Source organism: Myodes glareolus, chromosome 20 (genome assembly GCF_982192425.1).
Source record: "Myodes glareolus chromosome 20, mMyoGla1.1, whole genome shotgun sequence".
Lineage (NCBI taxonomy): Eukaryota > Metazoa > Chordata > Mammalia > Rodentia > Cricetidae > Myodes > Myodes glareolus.
The window spans coordinates 12,962,464-12,989,515 of NC_142045.1; the positions used below are offsets into that span (position 1 = coordinate 12,962,464).

Below are 27,052 nucleotides of genomic sequence, written 5' to 3' on the forward strand. Positions count from 1 at the left end.
GTCATTTTAGGGTTTACAAGAGACTTGATTATAAATGGGATCCCAGGTCCAAGGAGAGATCCCCGGATTGTTCTCTGGATAGAGGAGAGGGTGCCTGAACCGCCTTGGCCCATAACCATACTGATGAATATTTTGCTTATCACCATAGAATCTTCATCTGGCGAAGGAAGGAGATAGAGACGGAGACCCACATTGGAACACTGGACTTAACTCCCTAGGTTCAAACGAGAAGCAGAAGGAAAGAGAACGTGAGCAAAGAAGGCAAGACCAGAGGGAACCTTCATCCGACGATGGATGGCGATACAGACGGAGACCCACATTGGAGCACCGGACTGAGTCCCCCAAGGTCCAAATGAGGAGCAGAAAGAGGAAGAACATGAAAAAGGAAATCAGGACCGCGAGGGGTGCGATCACTCACTGATACAAGGGGACCGATCTAAGGAGAGTTCACCAAGGCCAGTTGGACTGGGATTGAACGATCCAACCAGATTCTCTGAGTGGCCGGATTCTCTGGATGTGGCTGGCCCGGAGTCTTTCTGAAAAGCCATTGACAATGACACTGGGACTTGTTTCCTCTGCATATACTGGATTTTTTGGGATCCAGTCTGTTTGGATACTCACCTTCCTGGACCTGGAGGGAAGGGGGAGGAACTTGAACTACCCACAGGGCAGGAAACCCTGACTGCTCTTAGGGATGGAGAGGGAGGAGGAGAGGGAGTGGGAGGAGTGGGAGGGTGTTGGGAGGGGGGCGGAAATGGAAACTTCTATAATTTAATAAACTTTGAAAAAAAATTGTCTCATGCTCTGAATAAAACTGGCTATTGCAAGAGACTTCAGTCTGCCTAGTTTTTAGGCTCCATTTTCTAAGGTCCCACTGTTTCTAAGGTGGTTATCACAAAGCATAGCCTATCCTCCTGGGATGGAGGAGAATTTGGGCTAAAGCGCAGTGGGAGAGTGACTTTTTGCCATGTGTAAGGCTTTAAGGTCAGTCCTTAGTAAAGCAGACATATGCGTACAGTGCACACATGCACATACACACACAGTTGCAGAGAGAGAGAGAAATAGACAGACAGACAGACACACACACACACACACAGATTAGAAATGAGGGAGAAAATGGATCACAGATGTTCCCAAAAAATCAGAAACTAAACAAATATCACACCAAGATTTATATAATATGCTAGTAAGAATTTTTCAAAATGAAAGAGACAAGCGTGAGTACATGATAATTAAACTGATATGTTAGGAGAAAGGCAACAAAAGAAGTAAATATGCTACCAAAACTTAAAGTTTGGAGAAAATGTCAAGTACACTTGTAGTTAGCAATTGTGATTTCCCCCTTTTGTTCTTGCATTTTTAAGACAATTTTAAAGCATCTGCCTTTAACCAAAGGATGGCTTCTGTGGGACTTGTGAAAATAGCAAAGCACAATCTAATAGTGCACTCTTCCAGTTTGCTTTCCATAGCTGTGATAAAACGCTGACCAAAGCCAAATTGGGGATTTGACCTGCTCTTCCACGTGGTAGTCCATCATTAGCAGAAGTCAATAGAGAAACTCAAGGAAGAACTTGGAGGGTGCAACGGAAGCAGAAACCTTGGAGAAAGGCTGGTGCCTGGTCTGCTTTCTCTGGCTTGCTCAGCAACTTTTCATATAGCACCCAATGCACAGAGATCTTGGTCCTTTCACATTAATCGTTAAGAAAATGTTCCACAGACTTGCCTATAGACCCATCTGATGGGGACAGTTCCTGAACTGGAGTTCCCTCTTCTCAATCTGTATGGTTTGTGTCTAGTTGATGAAAACAATCAGCACATTGACAAAATAAAAGTTATAAGACACGAGTCAAAACATAACAATGAAGAAAAACTAACCAGAAAAATGACAGAGAAATGGAAAGAAACTTAATACCTGAAAAGTAGGGAACAAAATGGCAATGATAAAATATCATAATAAAGTAATAATAAAGTAAAAATAGAACCAATTTTCTAATTAAAAACCTGAGTGATTAAATGCTTAAAAAATGAACAGCAGGCAAACCAAACTAAAACAACAAAAACTCACATGTTATTTACAAGAAATTATATCATCTCTTAGAACACATATAGATGGAAATACCGAGGGAAAAATATATTCTATTTAAACAGATGTTTTTAAACAAGCAGTAGTGATCATACCTTTGTCTACTAAATGAACTACTCAAAAATCAGTAAAAAGAGAAACATAAAGTCAATTTCCAATGAAAATAAAGTTGGTTCAGATAATTCAAACTTTCAATATAAAGGCACTGAATACCAGAAAGCTCAAGTATATTGAGGCAATACTAACATAGATGAGGAAAATTGTAGCCTACATCACAGGAATAGCAGGGACTTCAACATCCTACATTCAACATCCTAAAATTTTGAGGAATTTAGAAACCATAATACAGCAAAAGGGGAAATCAATAACAAGAATATCTTTGGTTTCATATGGACATTATTGAGAAATCCACACAATTAAATCAAAAATCAAATAAGTTTGAAAGTTTATTGAGACAAACAATAATGAAAAATAAACTACCCAAGCTCAAAGATATAACAACATTAGTACTAAAAGACAAATTTATAGCTGTCACTTACATGAAAAAAAGAGCAAAGGTCTAAAGAATTAGCCTACCATTGTGCTTTAAGAAGCTAAGAAAACAAAAACAAAACTTGAAAATTAGTAGCAAGAAGGCAAGACAAATGATCAGAAGAGTAATAAAATACAGAGAACCAAGCCACACAAAGATCAATGAAGTGAGAGTTGTTCTTTGTATATCTTTCTTTAAATAAAATATACAAATCCTTATCATCACTAACAAGAACAAAAGAAAGACGACAACAGTAACAAAATCAGAGAGATTAAAATTTTTACAAAAATTCACTGCATATCAAGAGTCTATTAAGAAATACACACCCCCAAGTTTGACAAGAAGAATTGAGTAAATTCTTAAACAAGCACACATACACATAATATACCTAATTGACTCATATAATTCATGAAGACATAAAACATCCATTTAACAGTGAGAAGATAGTAATAATTATATCTTCTATTAAAGGAAAACCCATGGTTGATAACGCCACTAGTGAATTCTGCTAAACATTGAAGAATAATACAAGATCTGTCACAAAACTTTGAAGAGGATCTTAATCTTCTATAGCACTTTTTAGTAGGCCTTCACTATGCTAATAACACAGAACAGAAATAAGAGGAAAAGAAGAGGCAAAAAGACACTGAAGGGATGGGGGATGGGATAAGGGATGGTAGTAGTAGGAGAGAGAGAGAATCACTGAAGGCTGGAAGCTACAGATCAATATCTCTACTGAACAGAGATGTAAAGACTTCAATAACATTCTAGGAAGCTCAGTCCAATAATACATTAAGATCACTCACAGGGTTTACTGAACATCATCTGAAGAATTAGAGGAGGATTTATATGTATTAATTCATAGATAAGTTTTACCCCAGGAATAAAATGAAGAATGAATGCTATAGGATTATCTCATTAGAGAGAAAGGACTTAATAAAACTAAGAATCTTTTCATGTTAAACACTCAGAACAAACTTCATATATCAGTAACATGAACCAACACATTTCAATGCACCTACTGTCTAAATCTAATATTCAATAAGGGAAATGGTAAGTTCTGTTCTGTGGTAAATTAAATGTGACAAATGTACCATTTTCTTCACTAAAGTAATACTGAAAATTCTAAATGAGAAAAATCAGGTCTACAGGACAAGGATATTCCAAGAAAGGGGTCACATATTCACTATTAGAAGCAAGATAAACTTACAGAGTTCTAAAACAAAAGTTTCTTTGGAAAAATAAGTCCATCATTATTTCTGGAAACAAAATCAACATCCAAAAAAATGCATATCCTGATTTGAATATTACACTAAAAAAATGTGATGGTGTCTCTGTAAGTAGGTAAAGATGCTCCCTGTCAATTCAAATTTTAAAATTCCATTTAACCATTCCTTTTGCTTATGAACGTTTATTTTCTAATAAAGGTAAAGCAAACACAAACTCGTATACGAATTCTTGCACACTTTCTCATGCACACACCCTTACACATTCATGCATGCTCAGTATTTATGCACCCACACACACTCATGCACATAAACACTCACACACACATTGAAAAGTTTAAGACGATGAGATCCTGAGCCTAGAGAGTAAATGTGGAGAGATGTGGGTTTTTATATGTAGATGTGCTTCTGTTTATTTGCTGGAGAATGTACAGAAACTGTCTTGAGAAGATGTCGAGAGGGGTACGGTTAGGCACTGGTAATTTGGGTTCTCTTCTTCCATCCTGAATTAATTTTCCTAAACAATCATTATCAAGCCATGGGCACAATGGTCTTGCAAGAGTTTAAGCTCAATGCCTCTCTATTATTAAGAAGAGTCATGGAAGTAAAAAATCAAGGTAAATATAATAATTTCTGTACCTAGTAAATGTGTAGATTTCATAAAAGGCTACAAGTCAGAAAACACAGATACCTCTTTCATGAGACTGCACATATTGAGGTATTAGATTCCAATTCCTCATTATCTGTAGCTTCCAGACGTCTGCCTTTCTCTTTCTCTCTCCCACTACTTCCGTCCTCCTCCTCTTCTGCCCTTCTCTCCCGTGTCTCTTTGCCTCTTCTTTCTTTACTTCTGTTTTCTGGCTTTTGATATTAGTATAATGCACAACTATGAGACTGTGCTATAGAAGACTGAGATTCTCTTCAAGGTTTTGTGACTACTGATCTGAAAAGCGTTTGTATTATTCTTAAATATATGGGAGAATTAAACAGTGGTGTCATTAGACCTCGGTTTTTCCTTTGATAAAAGACATCATCATTACAACCTTCATTCTTGTTCCTTTACCCCATCATATGGAGACTTTTTATTTCTTTCATGTCTTTTTTTTGGTACTTCCTTTTTAAAAATTTCTATTCAGTTAATATGAATTGAAGAGCGTGTCATATACTGAAGTACAGTAGCTGAGCAATATGAACAGTCCCCATACTGATGAAATCTCCATTTTAAAGAAGTTGAATAGGAACAGGAGATGGTATAATTAAGTAAGATACTTATAGATTATCATCAGAGCTCTAAGTAAAAATGACTTGGAAAGGCAAAATAAATGATCAGTAGTACAAATTTTAATTATTTAAGCATATGAAACTCATACTATCCTACAAGAAAAAATAAAATCAAAAGAAAATTGTTGAATATTGTTACCTTTGATATTTTCTAGCATGCCTAATATAACACTTAAAAATCAATATGGAGGAGTTGGCACTAGGCTCAGCAGGTAAAGGCACTTGCTGCCAAGCCTAATGACATTACATCAACCATTATACCAACTCCTCTTAGGTATCCTCTGACAATGCATGTCCCAAAAAAGCAGACAAGTGCATATGCACATAAAATAAATAAAACTCAATTTAAAATAATCAATATAGCAGTGGAATATTTTGAAAATTCCCCTGAAAGAAATGTTGATTAAAGGAGTGTTAGTTAAAAAAATAGAAAAAGAAAAAGGAAAAAAGCATTTAATTTTTGAAATTCTATTTGTCCCATGAGGATTTTTAAAACACATATATAAAAAGGTTTCACATTCTAATGAAAAACTTCAAATAATGCTTAAACTAAAATCTCTAAAACTTAATATTCTAGTTTCATGAAGCATATTGAAAACAGCATCTCATTCACACACACACACACATATCGGTCGAGAGCTTTATCTTTCTCTCTCAATTGCTTACTATTCCTATTAATATTACTCTTAAATCTTTACATTGAAGGAATTTCCATCACTTCAAGGCCCTACCTTCTTTATCCGACAACAGTAATATAGACACCTGGCTCTCCACTGAACTATTTTGTATAAATGATAGGATTATACCCCTTTAATCTGAAAATATTTACCCTTTCTCCATTAAAATTCTTTTGTAATTTTTACTCTCGTATGTTAAATGGGATTAATTTCCATAAAGTTCCCTGAGGCCCTCACTTACCTCTCTCTGTTTTCACAGAAATACTTGTATGTTTTCCTTTGCTCAGTTCCCACTGAAACAGCTTTTGTCCACAAGACAAAATAATCTTTACTAATCTCACAATAAATAGGTGTGGTGAGTATCTCAGAATTAAGGAAAAGAAAAAATATAATAGTATTCATCAATACAAAATAAATTTCAATTGTCCCTATATAACTATTTTAATTATTTTTAAGACAAACACTTGTTACATGTAAATATTGCAAAATCATCAATATCATGCCTACCTTGTTAGCTGTAAAAAACTTCCATTTAAATATTTTTACTTTTTATTTAACTTTGTAAGTGTATTCACACATGGTTGTCATTGAGCCAATTGCATTGTAAATCAAATTTATATAACAGTATAATCTAAACGATGTAAAGAAGTAGCTCTTTCTATAATTTTATTAAAAACTTGGCATATGTGTTCATTAGAAAAACATTTTAATGTAATATGTATTTATAATGTGAATTGGCTTATTAAGATGACAGAATCTAAATGGAAAAAAAGCCAATATATTCACTATTGCTACAGTTTTGAACTCATTATCACTGGGCGATGCTATGAAAAAATTCTATGTCATCCTTTCTCTATTCTTACAGATTTATTTTGGTATTTTTATTTGGCATACACACACACACATACATGTATACATATTATATACTACATTCATGTGTCTGAGTGTGTGTCTGTATACCACATACAATCAGGTGCATGAAAAGGTTCAGAAGACCTCAGACTCTATGACTAAAGTTAACAGGTAGTTGGGAGCCACTAAATGTGAGTGTTGTGGCTCTCCCCTGGGTCGTCTGCAAAGGAAGCAAGAGCTCTCATAAAACATCTATCTGCACTACCTAGTCATAGTCCACATAGAATTTACTTTATCAAGAGAGGAAGGCTACATATTTCTAAGCAGTAATCAGTATTTTGCTCGAAATGTCACAGATTTGCTCTTTTACTGATGGTGTGTGGAAAAAAAAAAACTACTAGGAAAAAAAAAAAAACAACTTCAGACAGGAAAGGCTTATGTTGAAAGTAAGTTTGCCAGAACTTGAAGCAACTTGTCACATTATGTCCACAGTCAAGAGGAAGAGAGAGTTGAGGGGATGGCCCAGAGGATAAAGGACAAGTGTGAGGATCAGAGTTTGGGTGCTGGTACACTGATCCCACATAAACACAAAGCAGCTCTGGTCTGCCTGTAATCCCAGCATGTGGTAGCAGAGACAAAATCCACAAAAGTAAACTGACTACACTAAATATGTGGATGAGTCTGAGTTGAATAGGAGATATGCCATGAAAAAAAATGGAGAACAGTCAAGGCAATCACCTAACATACATTTTCACCCACACACATGCACACATGAATACATACCACACACACACACACACACACACACACACACACACACAAATGAGGGGCTAGAAACAGAGAGGCAGATGTGTACAAAGCGCATTCCTAGAAATAATGTCTACTCTGGGAATGACAAAAGTAGAAACTCCTTCAGCCAACAGCTTTAAGAGACCAGCCCGAGTGTGGTCTCTTAAAGGCTATTGGCTGAATGAGTTCCCACAGCAGAGATGGACAGAGGGAGAGCTCAGCTATCTTCTTTTTGTGTACTAATGACCACAGCCCATGGAAGAAAAGTGTACCTAGCCTTTAAACTGGGTCTTTTCATATCAATGTTCCTAAATAAGATAGTCCCTGAGAGACATACCCACGGGAAACCTAATTTAAACAGTCTGTCATAAATTCGTATTGAGGTTTATCTCCTAAGTAGTTGTAGATCCTGTCAAGTTGACAGTCAATACTAGTTAATGTTGACATTCCACCAGACTTGCCCTTCGTCCTTTCATTTGAACAAAATAATTATAGTCTATTACTTATTTATCCAATATTTTGCTTTCCATGAGTTTATTTCGTAATAGACAGCTATGGTCAATGTCACCCTTGCCCGTTGTGTGTGTGTGTGTGTGTGTGTTAGTATTAGAAAAGTTCAGAATGTGACCCACTATGTTACAGTACATTTCAGTAATTATTCTATTTTATTGTTTGTACTACTTTTTTTCCAGTGACAAACTGATAAGCTACATAAAAAGCACGTGTATCCATGGAAGTTTAGAATTTATGCGTTGTTTTAGGCTTCCAGTGGGAGTATATATGTATTCCCACAGGCAAGGAAGCGCTACCCTATAGATTACAGTATAGGAGTTGATTATTCTTCTCTGGACATTCATCAGTTACCCCTTTGGACCTGCTATGGCATACCAGAAAGGCAGGAAATGTTTTGAGGGCACAGGAAAAAACAGGACCCCTTATCTCCCATGTTAATTTATAGTCTCTCGGCATCTGAGATATGAGTTCCAGGACAATTAACAAACTCTCTGTGAGTGCTGCTAATAAATCATTGATATTCCTTTTATATAAAAATATCATGCTAAAATAGCAATGAACTATGCTTGAGATCTGAGCATATACAATGTTAAATGAAGTCTCACTTTTCTCTTTGATATTTTCTAGGAATTTCATAAACAAACTTTGATCGTAATGTAGATATCCGAATTTCCTATGTCTATATTTTGACCTTATCAATTATAATTCGGTCATGACCTTTATACCTCCACGACCTTCCCAGTGTGCCCTCATGAAAGTCTGATTTGAATGTGCCGTACCTAACATCATGCTGTCTGTGTAGTCATGGAGTTGATACAAAGTTTGTATATACACAACTCAACAGGTGTCATATCAAATTTAAGTACTAATCACTATTGACATTATCAGTTCGTAGATAATGTGAGAAATTGAGGGTTGAAGTGACTTCCCAAATTTTACACAGGAAATATGTAGCTTTGTAATCAAAGTTCTTGATTGCCACCTTACAGTCATAAAAATCAATAACTCAAAAACATTGCAGGAATTGTTCACTTTAGGCCCTAATTCCTTTGTCAACAGACTATTCTTTTTTGCTCTTGGGAATATACTATATTAATATTTATTGACACTTAATGTTTAACATTACATTTGAAACTCTTCTACAACTTCAAATGACAATGGCAAGTCTTGCCTGTGGTCTAATACCTATTTTATTAATTATATGGAATATCATTCCATTAAATATTTAAGACTTTTCTTTAAATTCACATTTTTAGTTGGACATATTCTACATACCAAAACAACACACGTGTATTTATTATCACCCCTGTTAAAACTATCCTTAAAAAGGGGAATTTGAATGTTCATCTCGGCAACCAGTCAGTTCATTATAGATAACATTCTTCTTCCTGCTAATAAGTTCTTAACTGTGATGCTTTCAAGTTGTTAACTGTAATCTTGTCATCTTCAATTACTGCTTTTGATTGTGAATTTTCTCTGAAAAAGACAAGGCTGTGGCTGCTGATTCACTTTAAATATGCATGAAAAACTCCAGAGTATAACTTCGCTATAGACTGTAAGGAAAAAAATGCATGCAGACAGATCCCACTATTCATAACATCTCAGAGAGAAGTTATAGACTTCAATTATTACTTTTAACTGGTCTAACTTAGAATCACTTATAACTTGTATATCTTATAGTAATGTTAAATATTATTCTGTGCAAATGACCTATAAATTATTCACAGATAAAACTGAAACTTATTTATTTTGCTTCTTAAAATTTAATTATTTTTAATTTTTATGTTATTATAAAATATCTTTCTAAACTTTAAGTAAATAGAATACATATTAAGCGTTGCAACACTTGACATATAGATTGCTTAAAGAAAAAGCTAAATCCTCAAAACAATAGGTAAAAGCTTTTAAAATGTACTTATTACATATTTTCCAAGAAGCCCATATAACTTTTTTTATTATTATCATAAACAACAAATGGTAGATGAGATATCAACACTTTCACTATATACCGCTAGTGATGAAGATACTAATGTGTTATGGAAAGATAAAAAAGGAACATCACTAAAGGGCCTGTGAACACTTACAAGTGGATGTTAGCTGATAAGTAAATGACTATCAAGCTACAATTCACAGCCCCAGAAAGATTAGGGTAAAGAAAAGGGATCTAGGGAAAACGTGGACCTTTTTGAGAAAGGGAAGTAGAAAATTTCCCTGGAGATTTGTGGGGATGGGAACAGAACGGATTAGAAGCGGAATAGAGGGAGATGAGGGAAGAGACAGTTGGAATAGGGGAACATGGTGACGGTGGTGTGGAAACCTAATGCAGTAGAAACGTCCTGTAATCTATGAGGATGACCCTGGTGAGAACTCCTCGTAATGGAGGATATGGAGTCTGAACTATCCGTCTTTTGTAGCCAGGCAAGGATTCCAGAGGTTGGACAGGGTTATATTCAGCTGAGTGTCCGAGGGAAGGAATGCCCCGGAGATTCCTAAACAACTAAAGATCACTCTCTGAAAACTGACAGCAGGTCCCATTGCCAAGCCACATAGCTTATTGAAGTTAGAGGAGGTCTCCCTGGTGCCCATATGGAGCCTTCACTCCTGTGTTCTAGTCTCTTTGGCATGAGAAGGTATTCTGCAGGTTACTGAAAGAGAAACCTGGACAGCAACTCAGCCACAAAACCTACAACCTGTTCTGCCTGCAGGATTTGTTCGGGCAATTGTGGCACAGAATTTGTGGGGAAGGCAAACCAATGTTTGATTTAACTTGAAACCCATGTCGCAAGGGGGAGCCCATGTACTACACTGCCTTGAAGGACCAAAAGAGAGGCTAGATATCAGAGAGAGTTAGGGTGTAGGACCAAAAACAACTGATCAAAAAAAAATTCAATGAAATGACACAATGAAATTCTGCTATACTCATAGATCAGTGCCTTGCCCAGTTGTCAATCACGTTATCAGTGAGGTTTCCTCCAAGTGCAGATGGAAGCAGGTGCAGAGACCCACAAGCCAGATAATATGCAGAGAGCCCTAATTGGAGAGTTACATTGGTTCCCTCCTCTCTGAGATAATAGAACCTAGCAGAGAAGGGGAAGAACGTTCCTAGGAATTAGACAGGATAAAAAACACCCGGAGAACATGGCCTACAAAATCAATTATTCAGGCCACACATAGACTCACAGAGACTGAAAGGGCAAACACAGGGCCTGAATGGATCTGTACCACGTTATTTGCTTTGATGTTATGACTGTTAGCTTGTTGGTTTTGTGGGACTCTTAAAAGTGGGAATGGGTTTTTCTTTGATTCTGTTGCCTGCTCTTGAGACTCTTTTCCTCTTATTGGATTGCCTTGTCTAGCTTTGATATGAAGACGATTGCATTGTTTTATTGGATCTTGTATTGTTATGCTTGGCTGTTGACTCTTGGGGGATTATTTTTTTCTGAAGAGAAAATGGAGGGGACATGGGTCTGGGGGAGAAAGGGGTTCAGGGAGTAGCTGGGAGAAATGGAGGGAGGGGAAATTGTGACCATTGTATTGTATGAGAGAAGAATCTGTTTTCAACAAAAATTTTAAAAAGAGACAACTCTATATTCCAATTGGATAGCCTGGAAAACTGGATAAATGTTTCAAGAGTATCATTTAACAAAGTTGGCATATCAAAACATACCTAAATTTATAAGGGCATTGTCTCACCAATACCTAACATTTCAAACTAAAAAAAAAAAAAAAAAAAAGATTAGATTAAGATGTACTCTGTTAAATACCTGAAATATAAATTATAACAAATTTATTTTATAAGTTAGAAATGAGTACTTTCAAATTCATACAAGGGACCTGCATTGCTCAAGTATCAAAGACACACACAAACAATAAGACAAAGGTAATAATCTTGCCTGAATATTTATGCAACATTAAAGCAAATGAAGAAACATTGTAGTCAACTTCTTGATCAGCTTAAATTAAGAGCTGTATTTCACTACAGCATACAACACTGTCATCACCACCATGTGCTCATCCTCTGCTTTAAATACTCCTAATACACATCTTATACATTGGCAGAAAGTGAAAATTACATACATTCCAGAATAGATCAGGAGAAATCTTTTAAGTTCCATAACGTAGCTTATAGTTTGTTTTAGGTACAGAATATATCATATTTCTTTTAAACTACAAAATACAAAGTACTTTGATAAATGCTTCTGATAGATTAGTTAAGCCTCTTTTTGTTTTCCCCTGTGGTTATGATAATAGAAGCCCAGCTTACACATACTTAGTGGTGTCCCAAGTTTTTAGCTTTCTGAGTCAAGTTCAAATTTTGTATCCCAGGCTGGATTCAATACCACCATCCCCCTGCCTATACCTCTATAATCAGTTAGGTAGTCAAATAGTGATAACATTTCATTTCCACTATTTTGGTATTATGAATAAAATATAATATTCTATAGAGTAAATTCTAAGAAAAATAAAACTATCTGCTATACTTAAGCAATATATTTTATTTAATTGTTGGTCATACCTGAGTTAGTTCATTAATATCTACAAGTCCATTACTGTCTGCATCAAAATGCTTGAACATTTGATCCACCAACAGCTTCTTCCTAGATATGTCATCACCGTTAGCATTCTCATTTTCTTGTGTAATGTACTTTTGATTTTGTAAATCTAAAAGCATACTTTTCATCTTGCTGTACTCAGTGGCCAAGCAGTTGTCTCCTGTAACAAAAAATTTGAGTTATTTTTGAATCAATCTTATTGAGAAGAAATTATTGTATTAATATTTAAAAATTGATGTTATATGATTGATGTATGCAATATTTTTTTAATTTTCAATTTTGCATACTTTAAAACGTGGAAAAAGATAAACAAACTGTTCCCAGGGTGATGGAAAGCTTTTGGGCAAGGTGACAAAATTTACTGTCATTTTGTTTTTCCTATGAGAAAGACATTAATATTTTCAGAAACCCAGAAAAAACATATTACCAACTGGCTTTAGAATTTAAATTAATTGTCTCAGTTTTTATCCTTATACTACAACTCTCCATTGATAAACACAAAAAATGCACAAAATAAAGATCAGGGACTGTCACAATGGTCCTGTTGGTCAGAGCTCTTTCTGTCACTGTAGAGGATTAGAGTTCAGTTACTGCCCCCCATACCAGTTAGTTCACAGCAGCTGTTACCCTAGCTCCAGAGGTTCCACACACTGTTCTGACCTCCACAGATAACCTCACTCAGTTGCACATATGCACACACACAGACATGCCTATAGGTAGACATAAAACAAATCTGCTTCTTAAAAAAGAAAATGAAGTTCGCATAAGAAGGCAAAGAATTAGAGTCTCCCTGATTTTGCACTTCAACTCATTTGGGCCACAATAATTGTACCACATTGGGCAATATTAAGTTAAATATATTTAAAACATTTTGATCTGTCCTAAAAAACTATCCTGCATTTCAGCCTGTTTGTCTATATTTAACAGTTTCTCTCCCCATCTGAAAATATCCTTAATAGCAGAAAGCTCAGTTAAGGATCTGCATATGTGACTTTTCTTACTGCCTTGGTAGGTATCCACTTTCTTCCTTTTAAAGTACACATATAATAATGTGTTTTCATTTTATACCGAGAAGTTTTTATTCTGCAAATCTCATCTCCAAGTTAAAATTAATTGCAATACAGATATTAACACATTTTCAGTATCTCCTGTGTATAAATCTTAATAACAAGGGCATTAGAATTAATTGAAATAATTGAATATGTAATGTTTCTCATAAACACAAAACAAAAAAATTAAAACCAATAAAACGGCTCTGGTATCTTTATATAATTATTTCACCAAGGATTTGGCTTCACATGTCCTTATGATGAAGCCTGTATAAGTATAATATTGAGATAATTCAAACTGCTGACAGGAAGCATGACATAAAATGTACTATAAAATGACAGTGATTAGTGCAATTATGAATGAAAACAGTAGATTCTGTATAAGATGGAAACTTTACAACTTATTTTTAGTTAAAAACCTAGCTCTATAATTGAGTTGCTTTTGACAATTAGGCTTGACAGCACTGACAATTTCAAAGGAAGATTCTTAAAGATATATAAATACACGTCTGAGAAGACTAAGGTTGAAAAACAGTATTTTGAAGTTCCATTGTCTTTCAAGACAAGATGGGAAACAACCTATTCTCGAGGAAAAAAGAGTTCTTACTTTTCTAAAGGGCAGTAAAAGGATTACTGTGGAGACATCTTGGTGTTTAGTAATCCTGTCAAAAAGTCCCTTTTCACAATGAATAAATACATGGGGTGCCATACAATAAGTCAACTCTGCATTGTCTGTTCTCACTGAAGAAGAAGAATACGAATGTTTCCATAATAGTAAAGAACTCACTGCCAAAGGAGTGCAGTGATCAAATATAAATTTGATAGCTAGCAATTTTGGTGTCTGGAAGAACAGCACAACAGCAAGGCTTCAGGCATCTGTGTGGTGCTATGCATATGTGCATCCCGGGAGGAAGGAAGGCAAAGCAGAGCCAACCATTCCAATAGTTCTGGCTTGGATTTCTGTAGAGACTGAAAGACAGGCTAACTTACTCAAAACAAACCTGATTGTTTAAATGGTATTTCAGTTAGTCTAGGGCAATGTGGGATAATTTTGTGGAGGTTATATGAAGGAGTTTCAGCACAAAATCTATAAACTCTCTGCAGGTCAGAGGATGAAATGTGGGTGTTTGCAGGTTGAGTAAAGAGTACATGTAAGAGGAGACCGCTTGTTCTTTTCCCACCTCCCAGACCCAAATAGGCACACTGAAGCTATAATAATTACAACACTGTTTGGCCAATTAGCTCAGATTTCCTATTAGCTAACTTTTATATCTTAAATTAATAAATTTTTTCTAGTTTATGTATAACCATGTGGCGGTGGCCTACCGGTAAGTTTCTGGCATCTGTGTCCTTCAGAACTGCATAGCATCTCCTTGACTCTGCCAGCTACTCTCTCTACATATTTCTGTTTGGATTTCCTGCCTGGCTTCACTCTGCTAGGCCATTGGCCGAAACCCCTTTATTTATCAATCAGTAAAAGCAACACATACACAGAAGGACATCCCATATCATCACAAAAGGGAAATCAGATTATCAGTAAGTGTATACTGGAAGGAAGAAATAAACATGACATGAATTTTAGTGAATATTTACAGTTGAACTATATACATTTGAAATATCTTTACTCTTAATTTTAACTCTAATTAAAGTAATGCGGGGACTAGAAAGATGGTTCAAAGGTTAAGATCATGTGCTGCTCCTGCAGAGGAACCAGATTTAATTATCAGCAATCCCTTAAGATGTTTCACAACCACAAATTGCACCAGTTCCAGAGGATCAGACATCCTCTCCCAGCCTCTGCAGGAAAGCCCACTCATGTGCACATACCCACCTATGAAGACAGATAGACTTAGCTAGTTTTTGAGTACCAGCCGTAGTATCCACCGTGTTGGGCACATTTTAAATCCAATTAGAGAACCATTATTTACCACCAAGGTATATGTACCATTATTGATCCTGCAGGGTTATTGTGCCATTCTGGTCATTGATGTAGTATGAAGACCATTACAGGAAACTACAGCAATCAAAATACTGGAGACCTGTTTAAATAATTTGTGGATGAACACTTCACATCTTTTTTCTGCACGTTGATCAGTTGTTCCTGTGTTAAATATCTACTGTGCAAAGATATCTTTGATAAGGTATAAAAGCTGTGCTAATCTATTGATAGATAGATGAATTCAGAAGGCAGCTTGACACTGTGTCTATTTAACAGAATAACAAAAGTAGGTTTACTTCTGGTATTGATGAGTTCCCATGGCCGTGGGGTTTTGGTCAGATTTACACAAACAGGCATGTAATTTCTCCAATGAATAATCCATAAGTCCAATCAGAAATCAGTTTGTCACTGTCATAACATTCTGCCACTATTGTACCCATTGGCAGCATGGTAGAGATTTCTCTAAAAGAGGCGCAATAATGACTAGTTTATTGAAAGAAGAAAAGACAATAGCTTTTTTCAGGTAAAATTAAATGTTGAAGTCTATTTCTTGAAAAATAGTCACATAGCCTGACAATTCCCAATTAGTCGGGAGAATATGGAAGAAAAAGACCTTGCCCTTTTCAAAAAACAGAAGTATTCCAAATAAGCCAGTCAACAATTTGGTTTTATATCATCTACAAAGAATGTGTGGTTTCGCCTGTACATAGGAGAAAATTAGTATTTTTATTTAAAAGAATAATACAAGTTCATGTGGATGCAAAATTCTTTGATTTGTTGTTGACTTGTGTGAAGAAAATGTCTATGAACTCCGTTTGCAAAAATTACTTCACCATAACTCATACCAGGGAAAACTGCTATTTCATTACCTTGGTTTTATTCCTGTCAGTATTGTTATAATATTATTAGGATAAATTTACAAGATATTGACATAAAAACTTCCCTAATTTCTAATATTCAATTCACAAATAAATAACATAAGAAGACAGCTTTGGTTCTTTCCATTTTCATGTTTCCTTTCAGATGAAAATGAACTACAGGGCTTTGAATTTAAAGTCAGTAATCTTCAGAAGTTTATTGCAGACTACTTCCTGAAGATATTTTTGAAAGAATGTCTAGATTTCTATTTTGAAAAAATTAAAAGAAGCCAAGTTTTCATTGTGAGTTATACTCAATATTTCTTTTTTTTCTTTTTTGTCTCTTACTTAAATTTCCTGTTCATCATGGAAGAAAATATTTTTGAAGGTTACATATAAATATTTCTTATTTTACATATATGTGTATCTACATATTAATTTAAAATATGTAATATATCATTGACATGAATTTTACTTGATTTTTCTAGGCTTACATGAAATAAACAAGAGTACTACTTTTACAAGTTACGACCAGTCTGTCATTTTGATTTGAATGCTTTTCAGGTATGATTTCTAATACAGTTTGGTTAATGTCAAAAATACTCAGATATTAGAGAATTGTCCTTTAAAATATTGATTGTTTATATCACAACTTTCTTGCTTATCTTGGAGATATTTTACTACCCCTTACATGGTACATAATTTAGAAATGGAAAGTTGTCCTTGACTGTGGATGTTCAAGTGAATGTGAACTAGCAAACATTCAGTTACCATTTCTCAATTCATTAAAAAAACAGCTTTAAACATATTTGTAGATTTATTTCCATGATTTTATTGTGTGTGTGTGTGTGTGTGTGTGTGTTTGTGCTCATATATATTCAAGTAGATGTGGGAGTACATGATCATCCATGTGCATGTGGCAACCAGTGGTCAACGTCTGGTGTCTTCCTTAATCCTTAATCACTTTACTCTTCTGAGACAAGTTCTCATACCATAGCCTGACCAGAGTACCTGGCTATCAGGTCTCAGGGATCCGTTTGTCTTTGCTTCCCCAGCATTGGGATTACATGGATGCTGCTCTGGGACAGATGGTATTTTAATCATAATAGCTAGTGTTAAGACTTGGGTCCTTGAGTAGGGAATTAAAGTATGGAACAAACCTTCTATTTCCATAGACCCCCGAAATACTTTAAGCTATATGGGTTTGTGATTTTGAAATTTCTCTGTACTAATGACATCTGTTCATTTCTCTTGTAATCATGAGAGACAAAATAAATTGTTAATGTGTTCTTTTTAGATCTGTTATATATATATATATATATATATATATATATATATATATATATATATATATATATATGACAATCCTTAAAGCACTAATTTAAACTCATGAAATATATATCTTTTTGAACAGAGGTCTGATAATGGTTCAAACTGCTTTGATATCCGTAAACATAATTGACATGCATGCCTCATGACAGGAGTAAATTTCTATTAATGAATTGTCTAGCTCAATATATGCATGGCCTCAGAGAGAACAGCCTAGAACACAAGAAGAAAAGCCTAAGGAAAACAAATAGAGTTTATTTTCATCTTTACAGTCTGGAAAACTACGTAAAATATGTTTTACCTAACATATATAGAACCCACTAAGTAAACCCTTAACCATTTAAAAGAGCTGTCCCGTGTGAATTGAGAAAGGTGTTCACCTCCGAGGAAACAAGTCTAGAGCAAAAGCTCTTCAGGTGAAGAGTGAAATCTCACTTCCTCATGACGTACAACACTGCTCTTGCCAGTGCATCACAGATGGCATTCCAGGCCCACCTCCTGCCCCAGCTGTGTATGCCTTAGAGCAGAGTGGGGGACCCAGCAACCCTGCCCTCATACTGTTATTCAGGCCTAAGAACTCTAGGCTAACTTCTAACAGGGATGCACGTAACTATTTTATCACAATGTGCAGTTTCATAATCATAAAATAAACTTGCATGTATCCAGAAAGATCATCTTACTTTATTTGTTATAGTGATGAAGCATATTGCAAAAATGTGAGCTTCTTCTTCTGTTTGTCCGTTCTGTACCATTTGGTTAGGTTGTTTTTCGTTTTAGCTTATTTTATTTTTGTTATTATTTAGAAGTCCGCTTATTTTCTAAGGAGCAACAGAAATGCTGTGGATTCAGATGAATGAGGAGATGGGGAGGATCTCGGAGGCTTTGCATGAGGGGAAACTAATCAGAATACACTGAATGAAAAAGAATCTATTCCTAAAGAAAAGGAATGAATAACAAGTAAACCCAGAACCAGGCTTCACAGAAAATAGTGACCTCTTAGTTCAACACCACAGTCTCTGGCGAAGGCACACGTCAGTCATTGCAGTCTTTCTTCCAGAGCATGCATTTTGTATTAACACTGGAGGGAGGAACTCCTGATTCCACGTTTGCTTCCTGTCGATATCTGATCAAAGCTTCCCAGAAAACAGACAAAATTTTGGCTGATAGTCAGTACTTGATTCAGAACATGTCTCTCAGAACAAACCCATGTCTTTGGAAGGATGCCAGATTAGAAACCAAAAGGGGGATTATATAAGGCATGGCCTTCATTTCCATCACATTTCAATGATTTTTAAATCTTAAACCGTTTTCCCCCACTGACTTGGATACTGTGAAGCAAAGAAAAAACTTAGCACATGATTTACACGAAATTTCAAAGCATTTCAAAAGTCCATGGAAATAAAAAAGCAACAATAAATTAACATTTACAGTTTTCAGACTGTTCATACTGAGGACCGGACTCATTTCATCAAGAACATATTGCCCTCAATTTACTTACTAAATTATGGGAATTATTTAAAAAATTTACAATTACAAATTATCTGGAATTACTAATTAAAAAAATCTACAGCCAGTACATTTTTGAAAACCTTTTTTTAAAAAAGAAAAGGCTAGGGGTAATTATTTAAGTCTTTCTGATCTAACCTGTCAAACTGAAACAGAATACAAAGACGGGGTAAACTCTGGGTGTGAGGAAAGCAAAGACACTCCCATCTACCTGGATTCATATGGAAGCTTCTCCCCAACATCGTGATTCTTGTATAGTGAAGATTTTCTGAGGTCCCCTCCATGTGGTCAGCATTCCTTTTATATAGAGGTTTAAATCCATTAAAATATCCATGATTTTTTCATAATGTTTGTGTATATTCTTATTACTTTCTAAAATATTCGCTGGTTATCTCATAAGTAATATAAATTCAATATAACAAAATAGACAGCAAAAATAAACAAAAAAAACCTTCTGTAATCCAGGAGAACTGTGCTTTTACATTAACTGTAATAATGTCCAGTGAGCATCAGGAACTACTCTATTACCTCATTCACCAACAGGAGGAATGGAAAATAAAATTCCTTAGGATCTTTGCTATGAAATTTGAGAGGCACCTAAGTAAAACAGTTGCAGCTATGGTAGACATGTAATTGTGAGTTATTCTTGTGAAGCCAATACATATGATTTGCTGTGTCAGAACTTTTCTCTGAGAACTTATCCTCTATTACCTCTTTGTGCTTAAATCTAATTTAAAAATTTCTTCTTAATGAATTCCAAGACTGATCCGTATTGTTTTGAAATTCCTTCCTATAGCTAAGATTCCTTGTGCTTCCACAGATTTCACTTGAAGCTCCATTCAGCCCTTAAGGATTGAATTAGAGTTAACTCTTTCCTTCCTTCCTTCCTTCCTTCCTTCCTTCCTTCCTTCCTTCCTTCCTTCCTTCCTTCCTTCCTTCATTCTTTCTTTCATTCTTTCTTTTGTTCTACTTTAAAAAAAATACCAATTCAAATTCCCACTCCCTCCCCTCCTCCCACTCCTTCCACTCACCCTTCCACACCACCCCCTCCAATACTAAGAGAGGGCAATGCACCCCACCCTGAGGAAAGTCCAAAGCCCTCCCTACTACACCTAGATTGAGCAAAGTATACATCCAAAGAGAATAAGATCCCAAGAAGCCAGTTCATGCAATAGAGACAACTCTCAGTGTCATTATCAGTGGCCCCTTAGTCTGCCCCAACTGTCAAGCACATTCAGAGGGACAAATTTGTCCCCATGTTTGTTCACTCCCATTCCAGTTGGAGTTGGTGAGCTACCATTAGCTCAGACAAACTGTCTCAGTGGATGACCCCTCATGGTCTCGAATTCCTTGCTCATACTCTCACTTCTTCCACTCCTCAAATGGAACTTGGGCACTCAGTCCAGTGCTCTGATGTGGGTCTTTACCTGTGTTTTCATCTGTTGTTGGACAAAGGTCCTATGGTGATATTTAAGATAATCATCAATTTGACTAAAAGGCAAGGTCAGTTCAGACATCCTCTCCGTTGTTGCTTAGGGTCTTAGCTGGGGTCATCCTTGTGGATTTCTGGACATTTTTCTAGAGATGGGTTTCTTGCTAACCCCATAATAGTTCCCTCAATCAAGATACCTCTTTCCTTTCTCTCATATCTGTCCTTCCTCCATTCTTTATCAACTGAGTTGATAAACTCCATTCTTTATTCTGAGTTCTTTATCAACTATCCCATTCCCTCACATTCTCCTCAATTCTCCCCTTCTCCCCTTCATTCTACCCCCTGCCCCCATGCTCACAAATTTTGTTCAACGATCTTGTTTGTTTCCAATTTCTATATTGGTCTCTATATGTTGTGCTTTGAGTTCACCTTATTACTTAGCTTCTCTAGGATCATGAACTATAGACTCAATGTCCTTTGTTTACAGATAGAATCCACTTATGAGTGAGTACATACTACATTTGCTTTTGGGGGGGGTCTGAGTTACCTCACTCAGGATAGTGTTTTCTAAGTCCATCAATTTGCATGCAAAATTCAAGATGCCATTGTTTTTTACTCCTGAGTAGTGCTCTAATGTATAGATGTGCCACACTTTCTTTATCCGTTCTTTGGTTGAGGGGCATCTAGGTTGTTTCCAGATTCTGGCTATTACAAATAACGCTGCTATGAACATTGAGCAAATACTTTTGTAGTAGTATTGAGCATCTTTTGGGTATATTCCCAAGAGTTGTGTTGCTAGATCCTGAGGCAGGTTGATTCCTAGTTTTCTGAGAAACTGCCACACTGATTTCTAAAGTCGTTGCACAAGTTTGCATTCCCATCAGCAATGGATAAGTGTTCCCCTTACTCTACATCCTCTCCAGCATAAGCTATCATTAGTGTTTTTATTCTTAACCATTCTGACAGGTGTAAGACCGTATCTCAGAGTTGTTTTGATTTGCATTTCCCTGATCCCAAGGAATTTGAACAAGTCCTTAAGTATCTTTTGCTTATTTGAAATTCTTCTGTTGAGAATTCTCTGTTTAGTTCAATACACCATTTTTTTTAAATTGGGTTATTTAGAATTTTAATGTCTAATTTACTGAGTTCTTTATATATTTTGGAGATCAGTCCTTTGTCTGATGTGGGGTGGGTAAAGATCTTTTCCCATTCAATATGTAACCTTTTTGTCTTACTGACTGTGTCCTTTGATTCTCAGTTTCAGGTGGTCCCATTTATTTATTGCTGCTCTTATTGTCTGTGCTACTGGGATTATATTTAGAAAGTGGTGCCCATGCATTGATGGATACTTCCCACTTTCTTCTCCATCAGGTTCAGTATGGTCAAATTTATATTATAGGATTGATTTCTAAAGGACATCGGTTGTTTGGTGTCATATTCTGTAGTTATACTTATGAATTGTCTGGTACATCTCTTATTTGACTCTGTCTTAAGAAAATCTAAGATGTTCCTAGCACAAATAAACTGTTTAGTTTGAAGAAGAAACTGTATAACATTTAGCAATAGATGTGTAAAATAAGATTTGTTTATTTCCATCAAAATGGTGCAGGATATACTTTCTAACCTTTTAACTTTAGTTAAAAGATTCTCCCACCTGCATACCTTGCAAAATACAAATTGTCATTCTTCAAAATACATATAAATTATTGAAGAATAAAGTTGATCAAAAGATTATATGATAAGTTTTCAATACTTGCTTATAGTTGGATTCTTGAATATAAATTAACCATATGAAGTTTGTTAAATATTGATTTTGGTGAAGACATAATAAAATTGCAATTGTATAAATTATGTTATCTGATACTTTTTAAAAGTGAATCAAGAGTTGCGGAAAGAATTGGATTGAATATGATCAAAATGCCTTATATGAGTCCTCCAAGAATTAGTTTAAAACATTTACCTCTGTTTTTTATTGTTAAGATTCATTCATTATAATCATTACAATAGACAATATCTTCAGCATAACTTTTATTTTGTGCTAGTTATTGAATTTGCTTTGTGTGTTGTCAAGCTGGATAGTATTGTTTTTATCTACTCTGTTTCTGAGGGAGTATGTCATCATTTTCCTTTTAGCTCTTCTAAAATTTATGTGTCCTTTTCCCTTTAAAGTACTTGTCCTTTGTTTGTACAAAGGCCTACTGCAGATTTGCCTTTTACTCTTTTCGTTCTTTTTGAGAAATTTGTTTTTGAGTTCTGTTTATTAATGGCTGACACATCTTTGTGAGGTTGCTATTTTACTTTAATTTTACTAGAGCATTAATAAGAAAAGAACTCAATTTTTAGCCTCAGTCGACTCTCCCCTATTCTGTCTTCTTAATTTTTACTTCTATTATTTGTCCATCAATACTAAGACTAAATAAGTTAACTTAAGGACTTTTTAAAATGCACTTCTTTTTTTCTAGCATTACTTTCCTAACGTTTTAAAACTTCTTTTTGTTTTTAATCTTGCCAAATATTAATTCAGTTTCTACATTACCAATACTTTAAATTTGGTGTATTTTTAAATCTTTAAGCCATTAATAGGTTCCATTCTTCCCCATGTATAAGTGATATTGTGTTTTTTATTAGCTTATTGATTATTCATTTTTATTGTAGCTGCCTCAGATGCTTTGGAACTCTTGGAACTTGACTTTACTTACTGGCCAATAAATCATTTTAGAAAAGATTTAATACTGTCTATTCAGCAGGATAATGGCACAAAAACTTAATGAAAATGCATAGTAAGCATAACAATTCACTCCATTTGGTTAAATATGCAACCATGTCATAAAAGCATTATGAATTGGATACTTCACTGTCCTGAAAACCAATTTACTATATTTAGTTTAGTATTTAATTTCACTAAAATCTTCTGTTTTGTTAATTTTATTTTACTCACCTAAACACTTTTCTGCCCATGAACTATTCGTTATCCTTTCATGAAAAATGGCAAATTTTCTCAAAACTTTAAAACTGAATTACATATAATACAGTCAAGAAATTGAAGCATTCTAATAACAATTATTCATTATAAAGTTCATAGGGCACCTACAGAATGGATTTTCAAACAAAAAGGAGGATCCTGATAGTGCTTTATAAGTACTTTGTCTACTAACAGACTCAAGTAGACCTTTGGTGACTATAGTACACTGAAAAAGACATATTCTTTGCCATTAACAAAAATTCTACTTGATAATGCTTTGGTATTCTGGTTTTGGAGTTCTTTTTTTTCCATTATATATATATTTCAAGTAAAGCCAGTAGTACTGTTACGATAAAATTATACAAATAAAAATATATTTATGCTCACTTTAATTCCATTTTTATCATTTGAATTGTCTTTTATATATACTTTGACAGATTCCATTCTCCATTCTTTCCCTTTCAAATCTTCTTATATTTCCATCCTTTTTTTTCTCTCCCAATTCCTTGGTTCTCTTTGATTTTTTTTAAAACTCACTGAATCCACTAAGTGTTCTCAGTATGTGTATGGTTATAGAATCATCTACTTGAGAAATCATGGAAACGAGAGATTTTGTCTTGCCCAGCCACCATCTGCCAAAAGCTCTCAGCTAAAGGTGGTATTTCATGAGCCCCTATCTTATCCACTCTGGGCTTTTTGGCTGGCTTAATATTCAGGTCAAATATATTCATAGTAGTTGGCTTCAATACCCACTTTGAATATATATCATTCATATATAAAGGAAAAGATAATTAATAGTGCTAAATGATGTCATAGATCTAATATACTTAATGAAAATCTACAGAAAAATACATGCAAGCACTAAGTAGAACAAATTTTTTTCTCAATAGCCCCATGGAAATCTCACTAGAATAGACCACATATTGACACATACAATATCAACAAGTGGAGAAAAACCTGATAAACTTCTTATACTTTCTAGATTCAAATAAAATAAAGCTAGGTATTAGAAGCAGTTGGAAAATTAAGAAAATAGATATGATTATGGAGATTGAACAATGCAGTACTGAATAATGCTCTGCCTCAGAAGAGGCAGAGAAGGGAGCTAGAAGGGAAGTAGGGACAATTGGAAGGAGAAGTAAGATGGGAAATTTTGGTTGGGATATGATTAACTATAACTATATCTATATCTATCTATCTATCTATCTATTTATATATATATATATATATATATATATATATATATATATATATATATATGATAAATTTGGAGGGGGAAAAACTAATTACAAAAGACAGCAATGGAACTTAGGAAACTGTAAAGACATAACTTCAAAAATAATCTCTCTTCTTCCCACTTGGAAAACCTAAAGAAAATATATTAGACACTTAATGAGAACAAGCCAAAGTTAAGCCAAGATCAGATGAAAAAACTAAGCAGACACTTCACAAGACTAAAAGTCAAAACAACAATAAAAAAAATCTTCCCATCCAACATAACCAAAATAACAGCAAAACCAGGTGTATTTACTACAGAATTTTACAAGAACTTTAAAGAAGAACTAAAACCAAAACCTCTTGAACTATCTAAAATACAAAGGAAAAACTGCTTCCAAATCCCTTCTGAACAGGAATTCCCCTAGATCACAGCTACATCACAGTTTTTCTGTTAAAAATCTCCAAAATATATATATATATTTTTAGTCAAGGGATAATGCCTACCTTTAAAGAAAATTCAAAAACACATGTATCATTGTGTAATTTATTTCTTAAAGTATATAAAATGTTTAAGAGTAACAAACTGCCAAATGTGCATTAAATAACATATTTTCAAACTGTGCAAATTCTCCTATATTTTCAACTGAGATAGAACTGTCATCCTCCTACATGTTTCATGGTGAAGATTTACAATTGAAACTTCATGAGAATGCAATTTTCCTGAATTAATTTTTCTCAGACATAGAGACAGTATCTGGGAGTAGGAAGTTCATCTCATTAAGATACAATAATGTATTAATCCAGAATGTACCATGAAAATTATTACATTAAGAAAAATATGAGCAATTTTCCCACAATTACTTCCTAAAATAAGTCATTCTTCAAGTGATTAAAACCAATAAACTATCAACCTTAAGGTCACTGTTTTCTTTCTTCAAATGAAGAAATGAAGCATAGAATGTTATGGTTAATGCCAGTTGTCAGCTTGGTGGGATTTGATATCATTGAGAAGACACGCTTCTGGGCTTGTCTGTAAGGAATTTTCCTTATGCTAACTAAAATGGGGAAAGTCTTTGCTATGCTTGTTTGGAGAGCTAGACTGAACGACAAGGCAGAGACCTGAGAAGCCACATTCTTTTCTTTCTGATTCCTGACTAAGTGCAATGTGACGAACAGTCGAGCTTCCTGCCACCATTTCTTTCTCAGCATTGCAGATCATCATTTCAAATTGTGAGCCCAAATAAACTTTTCCTTCCTTAAGTTCTGTCTGGATATTTTGTTATAGCAATGAGAAAATGAAGTGATACACAGACGTTATGTAATTTAATAAGAGTAACATATATATATATATATATATATATATATATATATATATATATATATGTATATAGCTGGAACTTAAATTCAAGTGCTGAGGCCTGGAGACTGTTATTGTCACCATCTATCAGAATGTGTTTCAAAAAACATGAAATAATGATATTCACAGTCATATTGGTGTGGAGCCACAATAGCAAATCAAATATTAGCATTTCAGAAAGACATTTGTCCATTTTAGAACACCATTATCATAAAGAATGACAGCTAACTTTAAACATGATTGGTTATTCAAAGAGTGATTAATGTCTTATATGGAAGTATCAATTAAACATTTTATTTTTCATCATATTTCTCAACTTGATTATGATTCAACTTTAATTCCTAGATATTCTCTCTGATGATCTGGAAAAACTGTTCTTATTTCTTAAGTAGAAAGCTAGGAATTAAATCCTACATTACAATTTCCTCTACGAGATCAATTAAACATAGCAAATAAATACAATATTAAGGCACAAAGTCTTTTAAACCTGTGTGAAACACATCTTTGAGTCAACTCCAAAAGAAGCATTGTTACAGATTTCCCTTCTCTTTGAGAACCCAAGAACAAGCTCAGAATCAGTCTTTCTAAAAGACTAAGACAGAAATTGCATATTTAGCAACTTGTTTTAGCCAAAAGGTACAGTACTAATTCAGAAAGTATCACAAAATTTGGTAGATTAAAAAAAAATGGACAATTACCAAACATACTTGCTGACCTAGTTTGTTGTTCAGATGATAAAACAATCTAGTGTTCTGAGTATTTTAATTTTCGCAAGAGCCTATGTAATCCTGGATAAAAGACTTGGTAATTAATGTACTGCATATTTTGTCATATTTTAAGTTGACTGTCAAAGTTATGAGAGTCTATCGGCTTTTAGTTTCTGTTGATAGTACCCTA

General features: G+C 34.7%; 1 protein-coding gene across 4 annotated transcripts in view; it reads right to left on the reverse strand.

Moving 5' to 3' along the window:
* Fstl5 (follistatin like 5) overlaps positions 1–27,052 on the reverse strand; it is a 501,743-nt gene that overhangs the window by 218,260 nt on the left and 256,431 nt on the right. For all 4 annotated transcript variants that reach the window (XM_085682503.2, XM_085682502.2, XM_048424769.3 and 1 more), the window contains exon 5: positions 12,470–12,666. In XM_085682503.2, coding sequence (XP_085538629.2) covers positions 12,470–12,666 — 197 coding nt within the window. The remainder of the gene's footprint in view (positions 1–12,469; positions 12,667–27,052) is intronic.